At 64.7% G+C, this 19,832-nt stretch overlaps 2 protein-coding genes across 2 annotated transcripts; both read left to right on the top strand.

The window, feature by feature from the left end:
* Window positions 1-665: 665 nt before the first annotated feature.
* On the top strand, window positions 666-10,092 carry PRSS56 (serine protease 56). The gene is given in 15 exon segments (XM_031968762.1): window positions 666-966; window positions 1,547-1,628; window positions 2,320-2,414; window positions 2,799-2,852; window positions 2,963-3,152; window positions 5,643-5,742; window positions 5,831-5,939; window positions 5,942-5,968; window positions 6,255-6,397; window positions 6,770-6,932; window positions 7,598-7,780; window positions 7,965-8,117; window positions 8,685-8,738; window positions 9,303-9,409; window positions 9,862-10,092. Coding segments are annotated over 15 exon segments (1,947 nt in total). The 3' UTR covers window positions 10,048-10,092.
* A 1,390-nt stretch (window positions 10,093-11,482) lies between these two features.
* On the top strand, window positions 11,483-17,979 carry CHRND (cholinergic receptor nicotinic delta subunit). Its single transcript, XM_031968139.1, has 11 exons — window positions 11,483-11,562; window positions 11,751-11,896; window positions 13,281-13,325; window positions 13,473-13,582; window positions 13,869-14,161; window positions 14,686-14,886; window positions 15,154-15,265; window positions 15,404-15,518; window positions 15,925-16,126; window positions 16,384-16,499; window positions 17,527-17,979. The coding sequence occupies exons 1-11, from the start codon at window positions 11,511-11,513 to the stop codon at window positions 17,707-17,709; spliced, it is 1,575 nt and encodes a 524-aa protein (XP_031823999.1). The 5' UTR covers window positions 11,483-11,510; the 3' UTR covers window positions 17,710-17,979.
* Window positions 17,980-19,832: the final 1,853 nt, after the last annotated feature.

The raw sequence follows: 19,832 nt of genomic DNA, 5'->3' as shown, positions 1-19,832 counted from the left end.
AGCCTTTCGTGTCCCTCTCCCCCTCAGTGCCCGGACCTGCTGCCAGCGGCCTCCCTGGCCTCCCTTCCCTGCAGTAATTACTGCGCTAATTACAGCCCTTTGATCTGGCCTTTTGAAGTGGTAACAATTGTCCGGGAAGGGGCCCGGCAATTGGGGGACTCCTGGGGCCCGGGGACACCGGGATCCGCGCCAGAGGGGCCTCCAAACCATCAACATCGCAGCTCCCGAGGGGACGTCGGGGAACCAGGCCCCTAAACGGTCAGTCAAAAAGCTCTTGGTCCGGTTCTGCCGCTTTGGGCCGCTGGACCAGGCGGGAGGCCCGGGGGACCCTGGGGCCGGGCCCGGGCCAAATTCCCTTGGCCCGAAGCTCATGAAGGGTGCCGGGGGGGCCGGTCCCCCCTCCCCCGGCCCCCCAGCTGGCCTCCATGGGCCGCTCCGGGCTGGGAAGCTGCCGGCCCCCCCCCTCCCACTCACTTCCAGGGCCACCAGCCCAACCGTTAGCCCCGCTTCCCCCCTTTGATACCCCCTTTGATGGGCCTGGGGAAACAAGGGCCCTTTTCACACAGAGCCCTGAGGACAGGACTTCAAAGGCCGGGCCTGGGGGGGAGAGGGGGCCCATCCCCACCCACTCCCTTCCCTCCCCGGCATCTTGGAGGGCCCCATTTATGACCCCGAGCCGGACTCTGGGGCTGCGGGAGAAGGGCTCGTCCTGCAGCCCTCGGTGCCAGGGCCCTTCTGGCTCTGCCAGGGCAGGCGAGTCCGGCCAGATAGCGTGGCCAGCGAGGTCGGAGTGGGGCCCGGCTGGGGGACCTGGGGAGGGGGCTGCTCATCCGCTGCTCCCCGAGCCCTCGGGCGCGATGCTGCCTGTGGTGCTGGGGCTCCTGGGCCTCCTGTCCCCCTGGGCCGCGGCCGGAGTGGGGGCCGCAGCCCCTCGCCAAGAGTGCCTGGACAGGCCCACACTTCGAGGTGAGGGGTCCCTGAGTGCGGGGGAGGGGGCTTGGAGGGAGAATCCCTGGGTGAGGGGGGTAAGTGGGAAGAAGTGGGGGGGGGGGCTGAGGAGCTCAGGTGGTTTTTCAGCCATGACCCCCCTAGGATTTTCTTGGCAAAGACTCTGGGGTGGCCATCGTCTCCTCCAGCTCCTGGCACAGAGAAGGAAACTGAGGCAAACGTGCTCGGGCTCCCACAGCCGGGTGGGGTGGGAGGGTTTGAATTCAGGTCCTTCCCAGGGCAGGCCTGGGCCTCCGGCTGCCCAGTGGGAGGTGGGGGCAGGAGTCCCGAGGGTAGGAGAAGGAGTGGGGGCCGTTCAGGGCCGAGTTCATTGAGAAACTAAGGTCAGTGCGCCCGGGGGCGGGCAAAGGCCCCTTCGATCCCGCTGTGGGAGGGGGGGCCGGGGTCCCAAAGAGAGCACAAGAAGGGAGAAGGGCCCACGCGGGCGTGTGGTGGCCCCTTGTGGAGTGTCGAGGACTGGGATCCGAGGGGGGCGTCGGTGGGGAAGGGCTGAGAAAGTTCTGGCCTGTGAGTGTCAGGGAACATTGTTCTGTAAGAGACGGGGAGGCCGGCGGCGGAGCCGAGGCCGAGGGGGGTGAGCGGGACCTGGAGGTAGCCGGGCAATGGCGAGATATACAACGGTCAGTTCTGGTGGGTGGCTCTCCGGCACTGAGAGGTGCAAGCCGGGCCCCAGGGTCTTGTGAGGGAGAGCGGCTGCCCGGAGGGGCCTGAGGGCGGCCCCAGCTCAGCGTCCTCGCCCTTTCCCCCGTTCTTCGCTCGCTTTTTGTTTTCTTTCTCAGTTTTTCCCCTTTTCGGTCTGATTTTTCTCCGCACGCAACAAGAGAACTGTGGGAACGTTCGGAAGATGGCACACGTTTGGCTTATACTGGGTCACTTGCCGTGGGGGGGGGGGGGGAGAGAAAAACCATTCAGAGCACGAGGTTTCCGAGGGTGAACGTTGAGAAGGATCCTGCGCGTGTTGAAAATAAAAGGATAAATAAAATAAAAATAAAATAAAAAATAATAAAAAATAAGAGGAAAAGAAAAGAAAGGAATTAAGGCTGGGGAGGAGGGTGGGAAGCCTGAGCCCCAGCTCTGTTCCTGCTTGGGGGGCTCGGAAGCTGGAGCTGGCTCTTCTCTGGGGTGCACGGCCGGCCCTTGGAAGAGGCCCGTGGGCAGTGGGTCTGGCACTCACTTTCTGTGGGGCCTTGGGCAGGCCCCGGCCTTCCGGCAGGCCCCGGCCTTCCCTGTGCCTGGAGGAAGGGGGGCACGGCCCTGATCTTTCCCCGTCCCCGCCTGCTAAAGGCAGGGGCTCTCCTGCAAGGCCTGAAGGAAGGCTTCCCTGGCCGTGGAGAGGGCGGCACGGGAGTATAGCCGCCGGCTCCTGGGCTGCCAGGCCTGTGCCAACCACACCCGGCCTTGCCCCGGTGAGCATCGCGCTGCCTCGCCGGCTGTCCCGGGGCTGCGGCCCTCAGGGCCCCTCCTAAGCCCGCTCTTCCCTCTGAGTCCCCTTCTCTCCTCCTGCTCTGAACAGGAGCCCAGGACAGGTCTTCACCGATCCTTGGCACCTGGTGTCCCCCCCTCCTCCCCAGCTGGACCCCTCTCTTCGGCGGAGGGATCCCCAGGGCCCTTCTCCCCTCCCTTAGCCCAAGGACAGGGTCAGAGGCCCCGGGGGAGGGGCTGGGCTGGTACAGGGGGGATCCTGCTCGGGGCCAGGAGGGATCCAGTGGTCTTGGAGACCTCAGGGATGCCAGGATCCTGAGAGCCTGGGGTTGGGCAGAGGTGATGGCCGTGCCCTCCCCCATCCCCAGGGCTTCGGAGCCAGCAGCCTCACGGCCACAACCTTCCTGGACAAGAGCAGCCAGGTGAGGGCTCCAGGGATGGGCAGGGGGCGGGAGGGAGGTGGGGGCAGCGGGACCCCCAGGCAGCGCCCACAGGGCTGGAGACCCTCCCGACCCCCTTCCCTCCCTGCCAGTGACTTGTGGCCTTCGGAGCCGCGGAGCCGCCAACGTGACGTGGGCCCGGGGCAGAATCGTGGGGGGCAAGGCGGCCCCCCCGGGCTCCTGGCCCTGGCTGGTGTCTCTGAGGATGAACGGGCAGCCCATGTGTGGGGGAGTCCTGGTGGGGGACACCTGGGTCCTCACTGCCGCTCACTGCTTCGCAAGGTGGGTCCCTGCGGGTGTGGGGGAGGGGGGAGGAACAGGCCCAGGCCCACCTCCCCAAACCTCCCCCTCCCCCCAAGCTCCCCCCCTCCCACCTCAGGGCCTTAAAAAGACCACAGCACTACGGCCTCCACTAGATGGCGGTCTTTCCCGCCCCACCTGGGCCCCCTCCTCCCAGGGACCCCCCTTGGGGAGGGACCCCAGGAGGGCCTCCCCCAAGGGAAGGGACAGGGCAGAAGGGGCCCCGGGGGAGGGCCTGGAAAACTTTTACAGGGGAACCCTGGGGCCAGGAGGAGGGTTTCCTTGGCTTAATGGGATAAGGATCCGGACCTGGGGTTGGGGAGAGGGAGGGCCCCCCACCCAGGGCCCTTGGAACCCGAGTTCCGGAAACCCCGGGCAAGGGGCCAAGGGCTTCCAGGGATCCGGGGGCGGGGAAGGGAGGGTTTCCCACGGGCCCCAGGCGCGCCCACCGGGCTGGGCCCTCCCCCCCCTTCCCCTCCCTCCCTTCCTTTCCTTGGCTGGCCCTTCCTTCTTCCCCTTTCCTTCCCCCCCTCCTTCCCTTCCTTTCCTTCCCCCCCTTTTCCTTTTCCCCCTTTCCTTCCTTCCCCTCCTCCTTCTTTCCCTTCCTTCCCCCCCCCCTTCCCCCTTCCCCTTCCCCCTTCCCCCCCCTTCCCACCCTTCCCCTTCCCCCTTCCCTCCCTTCCTTCCTTTCCTTCCCCCTTTTCCTCCCCTCCCCCTTCCCTCCCCCCTCCCCAAAATTCCCCCTTCCTTCCTTCCTTCCTTCCCTTTTCTCTCCTTTTCCCTCCCTTTAAAATTCCCTCCCCTTCTTCCCCCCCCTTTTCCAATTTTCCCCCCTTTCCCCCCCCCCCTCCACCCCCCCTTTTCCCTCCTCCCCTTTCTTCTTCCTCACCCTCTCCTTCCTTCCTCCCTTCCTTCCTTCCCTCCCTTCCCTTCCTTCCCTTCCCTTCCTTCCTTTTCCTTCCCTTCCTTCCTTCCTTCCCTCCTTTCCCTTCCCTTCCCCTTCCCCTTCCTTCCTTCCTTCCTTCCCTTCCTTCCTTCCTTCCCTTTTCCTTCCCTTCCCTTTTTCCTTCCTTCCCTTCCCTCCCTCCTTCCCTTCCTTCCTTCCCTCCCTTCCTTCCTTCCTTCCTTCCTTCCCTTTCTTCCTTCCTTCCTTCCTTCCTTCCTTCCCTTCCCTTCCTTCCTTCCCTTCCTTCCTTCCCCTTTCCTTCCTTATTCCTTCCTTTCCTTCCCTTCCTTCCTTCCTCCCTCCTCCCTCCTTATTCCTCCCTTCCTTCCTTTCCTTCCTTTCCTTCCTTCCTTCCCCTCCTCCTTCCTTCCTTCCTCCCTTTCCCTCTTTCCCCTTTCCCTTCCTCCTTCCTTCCTTCCCTCCTTCCCTATTCCTTTTCCTTCTTCCTCCTTTCCTTTTTTCTTCCTTCCTCTTCCTTCCTTTCCCCCCTTTCCTTTCCTCCTTCCTTCTTCTCCTTTTCCCTTTTCCTTTTCTTCTTCCCTTCCCTCTTCCTTCCATTTATTTCTCCTTCCTTCCTTCCCTTCCCTTCCCCTTCCTTCCTTCCTTCCCTTCCTTCCTTCCTTCCTTCCTTCCTTCCCTTCTTTCCTTCCTTCCCTTCCTTCCCTTCCTTCCTCCCTCCCTTCCTTTCCCTTCCTTCCTTCCCTTCCTTCCTTCCCCCTTCCTTCCTTTTCCCTTCCTTCCTTCCTTCCTTCCTTCCTTCCTTCCTTCCCTTCCTTCCCTCCTTCCTTCCTTCCTTTTTCCTTTTATTCCCTTCCTCCCTCTCCTTCCTTTCCTCCCTTCTTCTTCCTCATTCCTTCCTTCACCCACTTCCTTCTTCCACCTTCCCTTCCTTCCTTTATTCCACCTTTTCCTCCCTCCCTTCCTTCCCTTCCTTCCTTCCTTCCTTCCTTCCACCTTCCCTTCCATTCCTTCCTTCCTTCCATTCCACCATTTTTCCCCTTCCTTCCTTCCTTCCTTCCCTTCCTTCCTTCCTTCCCTTCCTTCCTTCCTTCCTTCCTTCCCTCCCTTCCTTCCTTCCTTCCTTCCTTCCTTCCTTCCTTCCTTCCTTTCCATTCCCTTCCCCTCCCTTCCTTCCTCCTTCCCTTCCTTCTTCCTTCCCTCCTTCTTTCTTCCTTCCCTTCCCTTCTTCCCTTCCTTCCTTCCTTCCTTCCTTCCTTCCCTTCCTTCCTTCCTTCCTTCCTTCCTTCCTTCCCTTCCTTCCTTCCCTTCCCTTCCTTCCCTTCCTTCCTTTCCTTCCTTCCTTCCCTCCCTTCCCTTCCTCCCTTCCTTCTTCCTTCCTTTCCCTTCCCTTCCTCCTCCCTCCTTCCCCTTCCTTCCCTTCCTTCCTTCCTTCCTCCCCTCCTTCCTTCCTTTCCCTCCTTCCTTCCCTCTCCCTTCCTTCCCTCCTCCTCCCTTTCTTCCTCCTTCTTCCTTTCCTTCCCTCCTTCCTCCTTTCCTTCCTCCCCCCCACCCACGTCCCTCCACAGCCATCAGAACGAGCTCCTGTGGTCAGTGGCCCTGAGCAAGGCCCCCGGGGAGGGCCAGGAGGAGGGCATCCCTGTTAACCGCATCCTGCCGCACCCCCAGGTAAGCCCCGAGCCCCCCACACACACCGCAGGCGGCCCCGGGGCCCCCAGAGCCCTGCCCCCACTGACTCCTCCCGTGTCGCTCATAGTTTGACGCCAAGACCTTCCGGAGCGACCTGGCCCTGGTGGAGCTGGGGGCCCGGGTGCCCAAGGGCAGCCCGTCTGCCCCCGGGGCCCAAAGGGCCCCGGCGAGTGGCCCATTGCTGGCTGGGGAGCCGTCTACGAAGGTGGGACAGAGGGGGGGGGGGGCCCTGAGCTGGGGGGACGGGGGGGCCCTGAACTGGGGGGGGGCCTGAGCTGGGGGGGGCCCTGAGCTGGGGGAAGCCTGAGCCTGGGGGGCAGGGGGGCGGGGAAGGCCCTGAGCTGGGGGGCGGGGGCCTGGCTGGGGGCGGGGGGCCCCTGAGCTGGGGGAGGCGGGGCTCACACTCACGCCGCCCGCTGGGAAGGGAGCGGAAGGGGGCGGGGCCCGGAGGGCGGAGCCCCCTGGCCCACGGAGTCTGTCCCTGCCCCCAGACGGGCCCGCGGCCCCGGCGGTGAGGGAGGCCAGGGTGCCGCTGCTTAGCCTGGGCGCCTGCCGGGCGGCCCTGGGCTCGGCGCTGCACCCCGGCACCATGCTCTGCGCGGGCTTCCCGGCCGGAGGAGCGGACTCCTGCCAGGTAGGGGGCGGGGCCGAGGGGCGGGGCTTCGGGCGGCCCCGCCTCAGATTCTCCCCATGACCCTCCCCTGCTCCGGGCCCGGCGCCTTCCCCGTAACTGAGGGGTGGACCAGGAGGTTCCCTTCAGCATCGGACCCCACGAACCCCAGCGAACCCCTGAGACCCTGTGATTGGGTCTCAGGACCCGCCCCCGGTGGGTCCCCGCTTGTGGAAGGGCCCGGAACCTTCTGGCCCCGCCCCCTGTGTAACGGGGGACCCAGGGAAGCCCGGTGAGGGGCGGGGCTGGGAGCCCCCGGTGGTCCCCCGCGGGGAGGAGGAGGGACGGGCCTCGCGGCGGCCCAGGGCCCCCAGCTCCTCCTCCCTGTGCCCGCAGGGTGACTCGGGGGGCCCTCTGACGTGCTCGGTGCCGGGGCCCCCCCTGAGGGAGGCCCTCTATGGCATCACCTCCTGGGGGGACGGCTGCGGGGAGCCGGGCAAGCCCGGGGTCTACACCCGCGTGGCCGCTTTCGGGGCCTGGATCCGCCAGCAGATGAGTGGTGAGCGCGGCGCCCCTCCCTCCTCCCCGGCCTTTCCTGGGGGCTTCGGCCTGGGGGTTTCCTGCACCTTCCACCTTGCGGGTGGCCAGGAATGGGACAGAGGGGAAAACCTTCACTCATTTATTAGACCCTACTGTGTGCTTAGGTGTTAAGTGCTGGGCCACAGAGACATGAGAGGAATCATTTTTCCCCCAAAAAACTTCCATTCCATTGGCGCATTGAACAAGCAGCTATTAAGCGCCTACTGTCTGCCAGGCTCTGGTAGATACGGGATACGCAGACAAGGACCCTGGTTCTAGGCCGGAAATTCAGCCTCGGGCTTTGTTCCCCTCGGCCCCTGCGGGACAAAGCCCCCCTCCCCCGGTGGGATCACGGCTAGGAGCAAAAAGGGCCTGGGAGACCGCGGAGCCCCCATTGTACAGATGTGGAAACTGACGGCGGAGAGCTGTCCGGGCTCGTTAAGTCACCGCCGGAAAACGGCCGCGGGCCCGGAGCCGGTCTCACCGGCTCCTCGGGTGCATTTAGGGGCGCGCTGCCCCCCCAGGGGATCATAGGCAGGAACCTCCGGGGCGTACAGAAAGCCGGGGGCGGGGCGAGGGCCTGGGCCGGGCCCCAAGGTGCTGGCTCCGAGGAGGGCCCGGCCCAGCCCCCTCTGCCCCCTGCAGCCCCTGCCTCCAGCCGCGAGCCCAGCTGCCGGGAGCTTCTGGCCGCCGACGCCCAGCGGGACCCTTCGGCGGAGCTGCGCCGCCTCTGCTCCTTCTACGAGCGCCCCTGCCCCGCGCGGGCCGCGTCCGGAGCCTGTGCGCGCCTGTCCCGGAACAAGTGCCGGCTGCACAGGAGGCGATGTGGTCAGCAGCCCTGGCTGCTGGGGGCGGGGCGGAGGGGCGGGGCAGAAGGGGGCGGGGTCAGAGGGAGCTGCGGGCGGGGGGACAGAGGGGGGGGGGGGGCGGGGGCAGAGGGGGTGCTGCGACCAGGCCCTCGGGGGCACCTTGGAGGCCCCCTCCCACCTGTCCCATCCTGTGTCCCCTCCAGAGCTGCGCTCCCTGGTCCAGACCCTGCTGAGCCTGCTCCGGGACGCTCAGGGCTTCTTCTCGCGCCCCTTGGGCCTGCTTCGTCTCGCCCCCGCGCCGCCTCCGCTGGGTCCCGCGCTTCCTCCGGGGGCTCCGGGGCGGGGCCAGGGCACAGGTAGCTCCGCCCCCGGCGCCGGGGGCCCCGCCTCCTTGGTCCTTTACCTTCCTTTTCTCTGGCATCTCGTCATGCGTAGGGACCCTCAGTCTTGCCTTCCCCAGGGAGTGACCGAGCCCCCCCCTCCTCCTCGCCGGGACCAGAGCCTTACCTAGGGCAGGGCCGCAGGGGCTTTACCTCAGGGCCCCGACCTGCTTCCTCTCTTTCCGAACCCCTTCCCCATCCCTTCCCAGCTTTCCCCTTTGGCCGTCCCCCTCGCAGTAGCCAAGAGACAGGACCTCAGGGTCCTGTCCCCCCGAGACGGGTGAGGAGCATCCCCTTCCCCGAATAACTTTCCTGCCTCTGGCCGTGAGCTTGGTCTGTGGGGCTCGGCCACTGAGGATGGATCTGCCCTTCCCTCCTCCCACGAGCAGCTGCCTTTTCTCTCTGCCTCTCTCTCTCCATGTCTCTCTGTCTCTCCCTCTCTCTCTCTCCCTCTCTCTCTCTCTCTCTCTCTCTCTCTCTCTCTTCCTCTGTCCTCCCCCCACTTTCGGACAAAGTCTTCCCACCATTTTTCTTCTCCCTCAGCTCCCCAAGGAGAAGCCCCCCTATCCCAGGGGGAGCCGGAGGCAGGGGTGAAAGGTAAGGGGATGGCCCCTCCTCGGCCCCCCCTGAAATCCAGCACGTCCCCCGGGATCCTTTCCCAGCAGAAAGCTGTGGGGGGGAGGAGAAAAGGGGGAGAGACATGAAGTCGGGGGAGCCTTGAGTTGGAGCCCCGGCTGAGACTCATTAACGTGTCCCTGGGCAGGCCCCTTCCCTCAGGTACCACAGGGTAGATCTCACCCTGAGCTCCCTAAACCTCAGCTTCCTTAACTGTAAAATGGGCCCATCTATGTCAGAGAGTTGTGGGAAGGAAAACCCTGGGTGATCTTAGAAATGTCAGAAAGGAAAGGGGCGGGATGGGGGGGGGAGCAGCCGAGTGAAGGGGTGGGAGACAATGGCCTCAGAGGCCCCTCCTCGGCTCTGAGCCTCTGAAGCTCGAGCCCTCGGGCTCTCTGGGTCTCCCCTTCCCCATCTGTAAAACAAGGGACTGGGCTAACCAACCCCCAGCAGCTTTCTCCGCTCCGGAGCCCGTAGAAGTGTCTCTGGGCTGGGGGAGGCGGCGTTCTGAAGGCCTTTCTAAGTTGGCCTGCCCCCCCCCCCCAGGCTGCCCTGGGCTGGAGGCTCTGAGCCAGAAACTGGCCGGGCTTCGAGGGTCCTACACCTGGATCCTGCAAGTGCCCCACGACCGGCTGGCCATGGACTTCCAGGAGGTAGGGACAGAGCCTCGGGCCCCAGGCTGCCCCTCTCCTTGCCCAGGCTGCTCCCTCCTTGCCCCAGGCTGCCCCTCTCCTTGCCCAGGCTGCTCCCTCCTTGCCCAGGCTGCCCCCTCCTTGCCCCAGGCTGCCCCTTCCTTGCCTCAGGCTGCCCCTTTCTGTGCCCAGGCTGCCCCCTCCTTGCCTCAGGCTGCCCCTCTCCTTGCCCCACACGGCCTGAGCTAGCTCAGAACTAGAGGCTGGGGGAAAACCAAGGGGAAAGAAAGTCTTCCCTTCTCTGGTGTAAGCCAGCCCCCTCCCCTCAGAGGACAGGCTCTGGTCACCCTGCCCAAGACCCCACACTAGTCCTGGGGGCCCCTCAAAAAAGAAGGGGCTAAGAGAGGGGGAGGGAGGAGAACACTGGGCAGGGGGGGGCTCTGCCTTCCTGACGTGCCCTTTGCCCCGAGCAGATCCTGGCTGACCTGGGCTCCGAGACCGAGCAGGGGCTGTTCCAGGCCCGAGTCAGGGCGGCGGTGGGGGGCCGGAGGGTGCTCTTTGCCGCCATGATCGGGCGGGAGCCGGCCACCCTGGCACGAAGCCTCCCAGGCCTTTTGGCCCAGGCCCTGAGGGCCTTCCGAGCCGTGCCCCCAGCCTAGCCGAAGGCCTCGGGCCAGGGGCCCCTGGGACTGAGCGGGGGCGAGGAGAGCAGGCCTTGGGAAGAGCCCTAAGATGGGGCAGAGATTCCAGGCCCGGGAGCCCCCCCCCCATCTTCCCAAGCTCCGGGTGCGGGGGTGCCCTGGGCCTTGGGGGGAGGCTGTGGCCCAGGGGCCTTAGCTAGCAGTGGCAGGGCTGCTATTTAAAAGCCGATTTGCGGGGGAGGGCGGGGGGGGGTGGATAGAGACATGATGCCCAGTCACCCTCCCTCACCACCACCTTCCCCCGGCAGCTTCACTATGTGGCAAGTGGGTATAACGGGTTAAATGGGGATTTGGGGGGATGACCGAGAAGGCCGGCAGACAGCCAGAAAGTGTCCCAAAACTCAGAGATGCACAGACTGTGGGCATAGTAGCGGCAGATTTCTTTTTTATTTTCCCCCTGAGGCAGTCGGGGTTCAATGACTTGCCCAGGGTCCCACAGCCAGGAAGGGTCAGTGTCTGGGGCCGGATTTGAGCTTGGGCCCTCCCGGCTCGGGGCATATTTCATCTTTTAATGCCATAATCGTTCAGGCTGCTCTGGCTCAGAGAAGGGGCCTTTTATGTGGACCAAAGGTGCCCTGTGACCCCCTCGCCTCCCCCACCCCAGATGGGAAGGGAGGACTGTGCAGTCTGAGAACTTCCATGGGAAATCCCACCCCCCTCTCCCCTGGAACCGGCCCCACCCCCCCGGGGGGCTCCCCCTGGGCTGGGAGAGCCCCCAACTCCATCCAAAAGCAGAAGGAAGCGGTCTCTGAGGAGCCGCTGGGTGGGAGCCTGGGGGGGGGGCGCCCGGCCCTCGGGCCGTGCCGGTAGTTCTGGGGGCGGGTCCCCAGGCACTCTGGTCTCTGTCGCGAGGGGGGCTCTGGGGGCAGAAGGGACGGCGCCGGGGGAAGGGCCGGTGGGAAACGGGCCACGTTTTAGCTGCAGATGGCGAGGCTCCAGGCCTTCGTGGCCAACGGGGTGTCTAGGAACATTGGCTCCTCTCCCTCCCTCCCAATAAACGATCCTACAACCTGCGTCTCTGCTCGTCTGTGTCAGGGCCGGCCCATCCCAGGCGTCTAAGGGAGTCGGGTCCCCGAGGTCGGACGGGTCGGGGGCTTGGGGCTGGCCCTTGGGGAAGGGCGCCCCCTCGAGGGGTCCCCGGGTCCCGCCCGGGCGCGCAGCTGTCCCGCATGCATGAGTGACTGCCCCAGCTGGCCTGGCCCTCTCCCCGGCCTCCGGCTCTGAGGCTAGCCCCTGCCGCCCCCCCTTCCTCCCTCTGCCCCCCCCCCCAGCCTCCCGGGTATCTGGTTGCGGCTCTAATCCCTTCCTTTCCTCTGCCCCTCCTCCCCCCGGCCCCCGCCACCTGTTGCTGGCTTCCTCCCCCCCAGTCCCTCCGCATTCGACAGTGGGGGTCAGTCCGGGGCTGTGGACGGACGGACGGAATGGGGGGCTGGATCCTGGGGCTGGGGCTGCTCGTGGCTCTGGCCACCTCCGGTAAGGACCCGGCCCCTCGCTGATCCCCGTCCCCCCAGCACTTTCCCAGCCAGGGGGGGCGGCCCCCCATCCCCCACTCCAGCCCTGACACCCCCTCCCCCCAGTCCTGCTCAAGGACCCGACCTTAGCCCCCCCCCTCCCGGGCCCCCAGCCCCCGCCCCCAGCCTCCCAGCCCCTGCCTTCCCCAGGAGCCCGGGCCCTGAACGAGGAGGAGCGGCTCATCCGCTACCTCTTTGAGGAGAAGGCTTACAACAAGAACCTGCGGCCGGTGGAGCGCCAGGGGGACAGGGTGGACATCTCCTTGGCCCTCACCCTCTCCAACCTCATCTCCTTGGTGAGTCCCGGGGGTCCCTCTCCGAGCCAGGGGCAGGGAGCGGGGGGCCCCCCAACCCCACCCGGCCACCGCCGCCCGTTGGGGGCTCTGCCGTTGGCTCCGATGGAGCGGGAGCTCCTGGGGCCCAGCCCAGGCCCGGCACCGGGGAGGGCGGAAACACTGAGCCAGAGTGGGGGAGGGAAGGGGAGGGAGAAGGGGGGGCAGGAGCTTGGGAAGAGCCAAGGAGGAGCCCTGGCTTTGGCAGCTTCTGTGACATTCGACCCGCCAGTGGCTCAAATGGATGGAACGAATAATAACAACAATAACGAAAAGATGAAATAGCGGATTAGCCCACAAGGAGAGGGGAGGGGGCAGGACGGAGACGCCTGCTCCCTGACTAGGGGGGGAGAAGTTCTTTAAGGAAAAATGTCCCCCCTTCCCGGCTCAGGCAGGAGTGGGGGCTGTGGGGGCAAAACTGTGCAGGCGCCATCAGATCCGGGCCCTTGTTATGGGGGGAGGGGAGAGGGAAAGCCCACGGGAGGGGGGGTTCGGGGAATTATGGGTCACATGACAATCAATCCTAGCCCTACGTGCTATAAGTGCCTGAACCAATGAGTCAGAAGTAAAGTCGGTGCATCCATGGATGGAGAACACGGGCTCTTGAGTCAGGCCTTAAGTTTCCCGGGCTGGTGGCTCCGGCCTTAGTTTCCCCCTCTGTAGAATGGGGGTTCTTTTCCCACAGGAGGTTCTAGTGCAAAGACTCCCTGGGTCTGGAGCCCAAAACCATGATTCGAATCCCAGGATTCCGGCTCCCCCCTCCCCCCGGGCAAGGCTGAGGGAGGCGGTTCTGGAGCTAAATTCCCCAGCAAGTGAAATGTCACCTTGGGCCGCTGTTGCTATCATCATTTCACCTGGTCTGGGGTAGAGGGGCCTGGGCGGGCAGCCCAGCCCCGGGCACTGGTGGGAAACGCAGCCAAGAGACAGGCCTGTGCCTTCTGGGCCACGTGAGTGTGCTCACACAGATCATGGCCCAGCCCTGTCCCAGGCCTCCCCCCTTGGCTCTTCCATTGCTGTAGGTTCTGAGGGCTGTGGGTGGGACCCCTGGATCATAGCCCCCGAACAATCCCCCCCGCAGTCTGGGACCGGGGACCCAGACCCCCCCTCTCAGACCCAATTAGGGGCAGAGGCCCTGGACCCAAATGTGCCCTGAGACACTGACCGGCTGCGGGACTCTGGGAGACTCATCCACCGCCAGTTATGTCCCAGAGAAGGCCTCAGACCTGGGCCCTCAGACCCGGGTCCCTCAGACCTGGGCCTCCCAGACCTGGGCCCTCAGACCTGGACCCTTCAGACCTGGGCCCTCAGACCTGGGTCCCTCAGACCTGGGCCCCTGCTCTCCTTGCAGAAAGAAGTGGACGAGACCCTCACCACCAACGTATGGATTGAGCATGTGAGTCTGACTCCTGGGGAGGTTGTAAGGGGGGGGTCCTTTCTCAAGGGGGGACCCTTTCCAGGCCCTGCCATCCCTGGGCTTTCCTGGGGAGAGGGGCAGGCCCAGGGGTGGGGGTTGGGCCTCCATGGTCCTCTGGCTCTCTAGGGCTGGATGGACAGCCGGCTCCAATGGGAGATGGCCGAGTTCGGAAACATCAGCGTCCTGCGCCTGCCTCCAGACATGCTGTGGCTCCCAGAGATCGTCCTGGAGAACAAGTTAGGCTGGAGACTCCTCCCCCTCCCCAACACTCATCTCCCCCCTCCTCGGAGCCCCCCTAGCCCTCCCCATTCTCAACTGGCCGGGGATGCAGTCAGGGAGTCCAAGGCTCCGGAGCCACCTCAGGCGCTCTGCCTTCTCAGCCCCCACAATAGCGCTTACCCCCCAGGGTCCCCATGACCTGTCCCTGTTGCCCCACCAGTGACCTCACATTTCTCCCCGTGACCTCCCTCTTGCCCCCCTCCCTCTGTGACCCCGCTCTCCTCCTCCTCTCCCCTTCCGCAGCAACGACGGCACCTTCCAGATCTCCTATTCCTGCAACATCCTCCTCTACCCCTCTGGCTGGGTCTACTGGCTGCCCCCTGCCATCTTCCAGTCGTCTTGCCCCATCTCCGTCACCTACTTCCCCTTTGATTGGCAGAACTGTTCCCTCAAGTTCAGGTTGGACCCCTGGGCCTCCGGCCTCCGACCCCGGCCCCTTTTTCTGGCCAGGAGCCTCCCTGCCCGGGAAGGAGCAGCGTGGCCCTGGGGGGCGAGGGAAGGGGGGACCGCACTCGCACACTTTGGGGGGGCCCAGAGTGCTGGGAAGGGAGCAGAAAGGGACAAGGCCCGCCCTCCCTCAGGAGAGACTCCCCACTCCCCCCCAATCCCTCTGCTCTGGGGGAAGAGTCGGCCCTGACCCCCCTCCCTTCCCGCCTCCCCGCCGCCGACTCTGGCCTAAGGGAGACCCTAGCGGCCTCACCCGGGAGTGGATTGAGGCGGCTTCACCCCGGCCCTCCTCCCCCCAGACCAGGCCCCCCTCCCCCTGCCCCCAGCCGCTCTTTGGCCCTACTTTGTCCTCCCCCAATTTGCTTCCGGCTCCCATTTCCTTCAACCTTCCCGACTCCTGTTTTCCTTCCCTCTTTTCCCTCCTGACCCGTTCCTTACCCTCCTTACCCTCTTTCCTTTCCCATTTCCCTTTTCCTCACCCCCCTTCCTCCTCCCGGCACCCCTTGCACCTTCCTCCCGCACCCCCCCCTCCCCGGCACCTCCCCTCCTCCCTGGCCCTCCTCCCCAGCACCCCCCGGCCCTCCTCCCCAGCCCGGCTCTCTGTCACTTCCAGAAAACGGGGAGTGGGAAATCATTCACCGGCCCGCCCGGAAAAACATCGACCAGAGCGTCTCCCCGGCCAGCACCAGCCACCAGGACATCACCTTCTACCTCATCATCCGCAGGAAGCCCCTGTTCTACATCATCAACATCCTGGTGCCCTGCGTGCTCATCTCCTTCATGATCAACCTGGCCTTCTACCTGCCTGCCGACAGTGAGGGAGGGGCTCCCGCCCCAGCCCCGCCCCCAGCCCTCCCCTCCCCCCCGGCCACGCCCCTCAGTTTGCCCGGAAGGAGGCTCCGATGGGCCCCGTCCTGAGCTCGCAGCCCCCGTCCCCGGTCCCGGAGGGGCCCGGGCTGGATCAGCCCTTTTATCTTCTAGATGAGGAAGCTGGGGCGCAGGGAAGTCCCTTGTGGGGTCGGGTTAAAGGTCACAGGTCAGGGGGTGGGGGGTCAGAGCCTAAGGCCAGGCTTTGTCCCAGGTGGCGAGAAGACTTCGCTGACCATCTCGGTCCTGCTGGCCCAGTCTGTCTTCCTGCTGCTCATTTCCAAGCGTCTGCCCGCGACTTCCCACGCCATCCCCCTCATTGGCAAGTGAGTGGGACCCTGCCCCCTGCCCCCTGCCCCCTGCCCTCTGCCCCCTGCCCTCCGCCCACTGCTCTTTTCCCCTCCCCCATCCTCCCCGTGGCTGAGGTCAGGGCTCGGGTTCGAGGCGGGCTCTCCCCACGGCAGGTTCCTTCTCTTCGGCATGGTCCTGGTCACCATCATCGTGCTCATCTGCGTGGTCACCCTGAACATCCACCACCGCACCCCCAGCACCCACGTGCTCTCGCAGGGGGTCAGGAAGGTGGGTCCGCGGGAGCGGTCGGAGGGGGAGACGGCCCGGTCACGTGATTGTGCGCGGCCCTGGCGCGGTGCCGGCCCCGCCCCCGGCGCGTGCCCGTCACCGCCCCCGTGCGCGCCCCCGCCCCACGCGCGCGCCCGTCACCGCCCTCGAGGAGCTTACATTCTAGGGGGGAAAATGGTGGGGGGTGAGGTTCATGGGGGGGGGGGGGGGGGGGGGGGGGGGGGGGGGGGGGGGGCCTGGAAAAATCTGAAGGCAGAGGAGGGGCCGGGAAGGCCAGGCGCGCCAGGGCCCAAGAGAAAAACGGAGGGAAATCTGCATGAAAAAAAGGGGGCATGGGAGGAGGCCCGGGCCGGGCGAGGGGCGGAGGAAGAAGAGCCGGGGGTCTGAGCCGCGCTCCCGCCCCCAGATGTTCCTGGAGACGCTGCCGCGCTTGCTGCACATGTCCCAGCCCGAGGCGGAGCCCGCGCCCGGCTCCCAGGTGCGCCGCAGCAGCTCCCTGGGCTACATCTCCAAAGCGGAGGAGTACTTCACGCTCAAGTCCCGCAGCGACCTCATGTTCGAGAAGCAGTCGGAACGCCACGGGCTGGCCAGCCGGGTCACCCCCGCACGTGAGTGTCTGTCGGGGGCGGGGCTAAACGAGGGGAGGAGCTCCGCAAGGGGCGGGGCTCTGTGAGGGGAGGGGCTCCGTGAGGGGCGGGGCTCTCCATGGGGCGGAGCTCTGTGAGGGGGAGGGGCTCCGTGAGGGGGAGGGACTCCACGAGGGGCGGGGCTCCGTGCGAGGAGGGCCTCCGTGGGGAAAGGAGAGGGACGGGCCTGCCCTTGCTCCTGGCAGCCTGGCAGAGCCCCCGGGCGCGTCTCCCTGCAGGGCAGCCCCCGGAGTCTGAAGAGTCCCAGCAGGAGCTGCTGAATGAGATCCGGCCGGCCGTGGACGGGGCCAACTTCATTGTCAACCATATAAGAGACCAGAACAACTACAACGAGGTGAGGAGGGGCCAAGTTCCCTGGGGCTGGAGAATGTGGGGGAGACGCGCTGGAGAGGCTGTGCTCTGGGCCGCCTTCCCGCCCCGCCCCCCGTTCCTCCCCCCGCTCCTCCCCTCCCCCCCCTCTGGTCACCCAGCCGCAGGGGCCGTGCTCCCGGCGCCCCAAAGGGCGGCCTCCCGACTCACCCCGGGCTGGGGAGGGGGACCCTGCGCCCCCTGCTGGGCTGGGAGCCGAATGGCCCCCCAGGCAGATGGGGCCTGGAGGGGGAGGGGAGGGCGGGAAGATCTGCCCATCAGGAGCACCGCGGCTCGGGGGTTTGCGGGGAGGCTGAGGCAGCGCCGGCCCGGCAGAGGCTGCGGGTCGGGCAGAAAAGGCCCAGGGGCGCCGGCGGCAGCTCCCTTCTGCCATCTCCTCGCAGCCCCGGGGCCGGCCATCCCCTGCTCCCACGCCCCCGTCCCAGCCCCAGAGTTAGAAGGAAACGGAGGCCGAGGGGTTAGAGGCCCGCCTGTAGCTGGGGGTCCTGTCTCCCTCCCGGAACGCGGGACTCGGGCCAGCTGCGCCCCGGGCTTGGAGCCCACCCTCCAGGCCTGGAGAGCAGGAGCAGGGGGCGTGTCATATCTGCGCTCCCCCATTCGTGGGCGACAGCCCCTCCTCTCTCTCGGGCTGGTAAAAAAGTCCTTCTGTCGGCCTTGGAGTCACTTTACTGCCTTAAGACTCCACTTCCTCATCTGTAGAATGGGTGTGTGGGCCTCTGCAGCCCCGTCCAACTCAGAAATCAGGGCCCCCGAGCTGGCCGAGGAAAGAAGGAAGCTTAAGGAGGAGCAGCGGGGAGGGTTGGCCCGGGAAGGGGAGCCTGCTCAGGGGCGCCCGAGAGGCCGAGTCCTCAGTGGCCCCTGGGGGTGCGGGTCAGGGACGCCAGGCCCGGGTCTCGGAGACGAGGCCGCTCGGGAGGCCGTGGGGACGCCGTGCTCAGCGGGTGGAATTGGAAGGGGGGTCTCAGCCCGCTGGTCCCACCGCTGTCCCCCAGGAGAAGGACAGCTGGGGCCGAGTGGCCCGGACCGTGGACCGCCTCTGCCTCTTCGTGGTGACCCCGCTGATGGCGCTGGGGACGGCCTGGATCCTCCTGCAGGGCATGTACAACCAGCCCCCGCGACATCCCTTCCCCGGGGACCCCTTCACCTACGCCGAGAAGGACAAACGCTTCCTCTAGGAGCCGCCCACCTGGTGGTCCCAGGCGGTCCCACGGCCCCTGCCTGGGGGGGAGGGGAGGGGCATACCGCCCTGAAGTACCGGAGTCGGGGAGAGGGGCAAGGGCAACATCCCGCCTCCTGCTGGGGTCCGGAAGGGCCGCCCTTCTCAAAGGGCCCAACTCAGCCCAGGGGGAGGAGGGCACGAAGGCCGCAGTCTGTCCGCTGAGGACTGAAGAGCCACTAACTGTGGCAGGCAGGGCTTCTTTAGCTAGGAAATGAAGGAAGGAAAAGAGGGAGGGAGGGAGGGGGGGGGAAGGAAGGAAGGAAGGAAGGAAGGAAGGAGGGAAGGAAGGAAGGAAGGAAGGAAGGAAGGAAGGAAGGAAGGAAGGAAAGGAAAGGAGGGAGGGGCAGTGTGAATAAATAGTCATTAAATTAAGTCCTGATTGACACACCACGTACCCAGCTCTGCTTGATTCTGGAGTGGGAGAAAGTACCATTTCTGGAGCATACGAGAGTTTGCAAATAGGTTTGCAGCCATTCTCTCATTTGGAGATAAATTAAATCATATTTCAAACCAAGAGTCAAATCAGAAAATTGCCTTTGAGTCTCTATAAGCCTTTCAATATTGGTGCTGCTGTTATACCCATTGGAAGATAAGAAGACTGAGGTTTCTGGGAGGAAAATAACGTATGCAGGTCCTCCAGGCAGGAGCTGTCCGAGGCACATTCACACTCAGGTCCTGGCGCCAGGTGCCTGGGTAGGCAGTGAAGCCTAGTGGAGAGCGCACCCCGGCTCACCTCCTGGATTTGAGGGTCCGAGCTGGGAAGCTGACCTTCCATCTCTGGGCCTGTTTCTTTCTTTGTAAAATGAGTGAGTTGGATGGGCCGGAGGCCCCTTCTAGCTCAGGAGTCCATGAGTCCACAGGATGTGGCTCCAGATCCTGGCCCTCGCTTCCAGCTGCTTCCAGCAGCCCCAGAAATAAGCTATCCTGGGGCCTCAGTTTCCTGGACTGTCATTGAGAGGGCCGGGCTAGGTGGCCTCCAAGGTTCTTGGCAGCTCTAATCTAGGCTCCGCAGCATGATCCCGATCGGGCTCCCAGCTCTCCTCATCCTCTGGGACAGGAATGAGCAGGGCTCCCAGCCTCCTCTCTTCCCTTGTTTCCCCTCCTTATATATCCCCCACACAAAACAAAGGGACGGGATTGGAGCAGGGCAATGAGGGTCGCCATGGTCTAGCATCCCCAGCTTCAGGGTCCCTACTGGTCCGGGGAGCATCTCCGCTGGTCCTCTGGGCCTTCTTCCAGCCCTTCAATGCCATTGGGCCACCCATACCCTTCCCTGGTTGAGCTCCCACTCCTGGAGGAGCCCTGTGATCGCTCCCGCCTTTCTCTGATTTGCCCATCATGGCCACTGCTCCCCTCCAGTGGTCCCCTCCTCTCATGTCCGTGGCTGACCGAGTCTAGAACCCTGCTATCAGGGAGGCGGAAGGAGCTCCAAGGCCACGCTGGGACCTCCTAGCATTAGAACAGAGAGGGCCCTTTAAAGTCCTCCAACCCCTCATCTAGAGAGCAGGAAACCCAAGCCCAGCAAAGTGGAGGATTTACCCACAGCCACAGAAAGGTGGGATTTGGATCCAGAGCCAGTGTCCTTTATTCACACTTCAAATTGTCTCCCACCCCATGCCTGAGCAAAATGTCACCAGTCATGGCTTTCTGGGCCCTTCCTGAAGCTCCTAGACTTGCATTACTCACCTCCAGCCTTCTGGGTTCTCCTGGAAGAGCTCCGTAGTCAGAGAACCCACTACGGAACCCCATTTCAACTCTTAATCTAAAGGTTGTTTTTTTTTTTTTTAACTGAAAACACACATCAGTTTCTCTGCAAATTCTGCCCGTTGCGGCTGGTTTTGCCCTCTGAGCCAGGCCTTCCTTTTGTTCATAGGGCTCTCCCAGAATCCCCAGAGCAACGAATGGTGTCTTTTTAAAGGATTTGCTTAGAATAACCAAGGGGAAGGATCAGAGTTGGAAGGAACCTTAGCATCCATTTAGTCCGACCTCTCTGTTTTTTAAGTTGAGTAAAACTAAGCCTTGAGTGGTTGAATCACACAAGATCACATCAGAGAAAGGACTTGAACCAAGTGAAAGAGG

This window comes from Sarcophilus harrisii, chromosome 4 (genome assembly GCF_902635505.1).
Source record: "Sarcophilus harrisii chromosome 4, mSarHar1.11, whole genome shotgun sequence".
Classification (NCBI taxonomy): Eukaryota; Metazoa; Chordata; class Mammalia; order Dasyuromorphia; family Dasyuridae; genus Sarcophilus; species Sarcophilus harrisii.
This window is presented reverse-complemented; position numbering and strand designations above follow the sequence as displayed.

Coding starts and splice junctions, on each gene's coding strand:
- CHRND (XM_031968139.1), top strand. CDS start 11,511: ATGGGGGGCTGGATCCTGGGGCTGGGGCTGCTCGTGGCTCTGGCCACC. Junction 11,897..13,280: donor TCTCCAACCTCATCTCCTTG/GTGAGTCCCGGG, acceptor CTCTCCTTGCAG/AAAGAAGTGGACGAGACCCT. Junction 16,127..16,383: donor CAGCCGGGTCACCCCCGCAC/GTGAGTGTCTGT, acceptor GTCTCCCTGCAG/GGCAGCCCCCGGAGTCTGAA.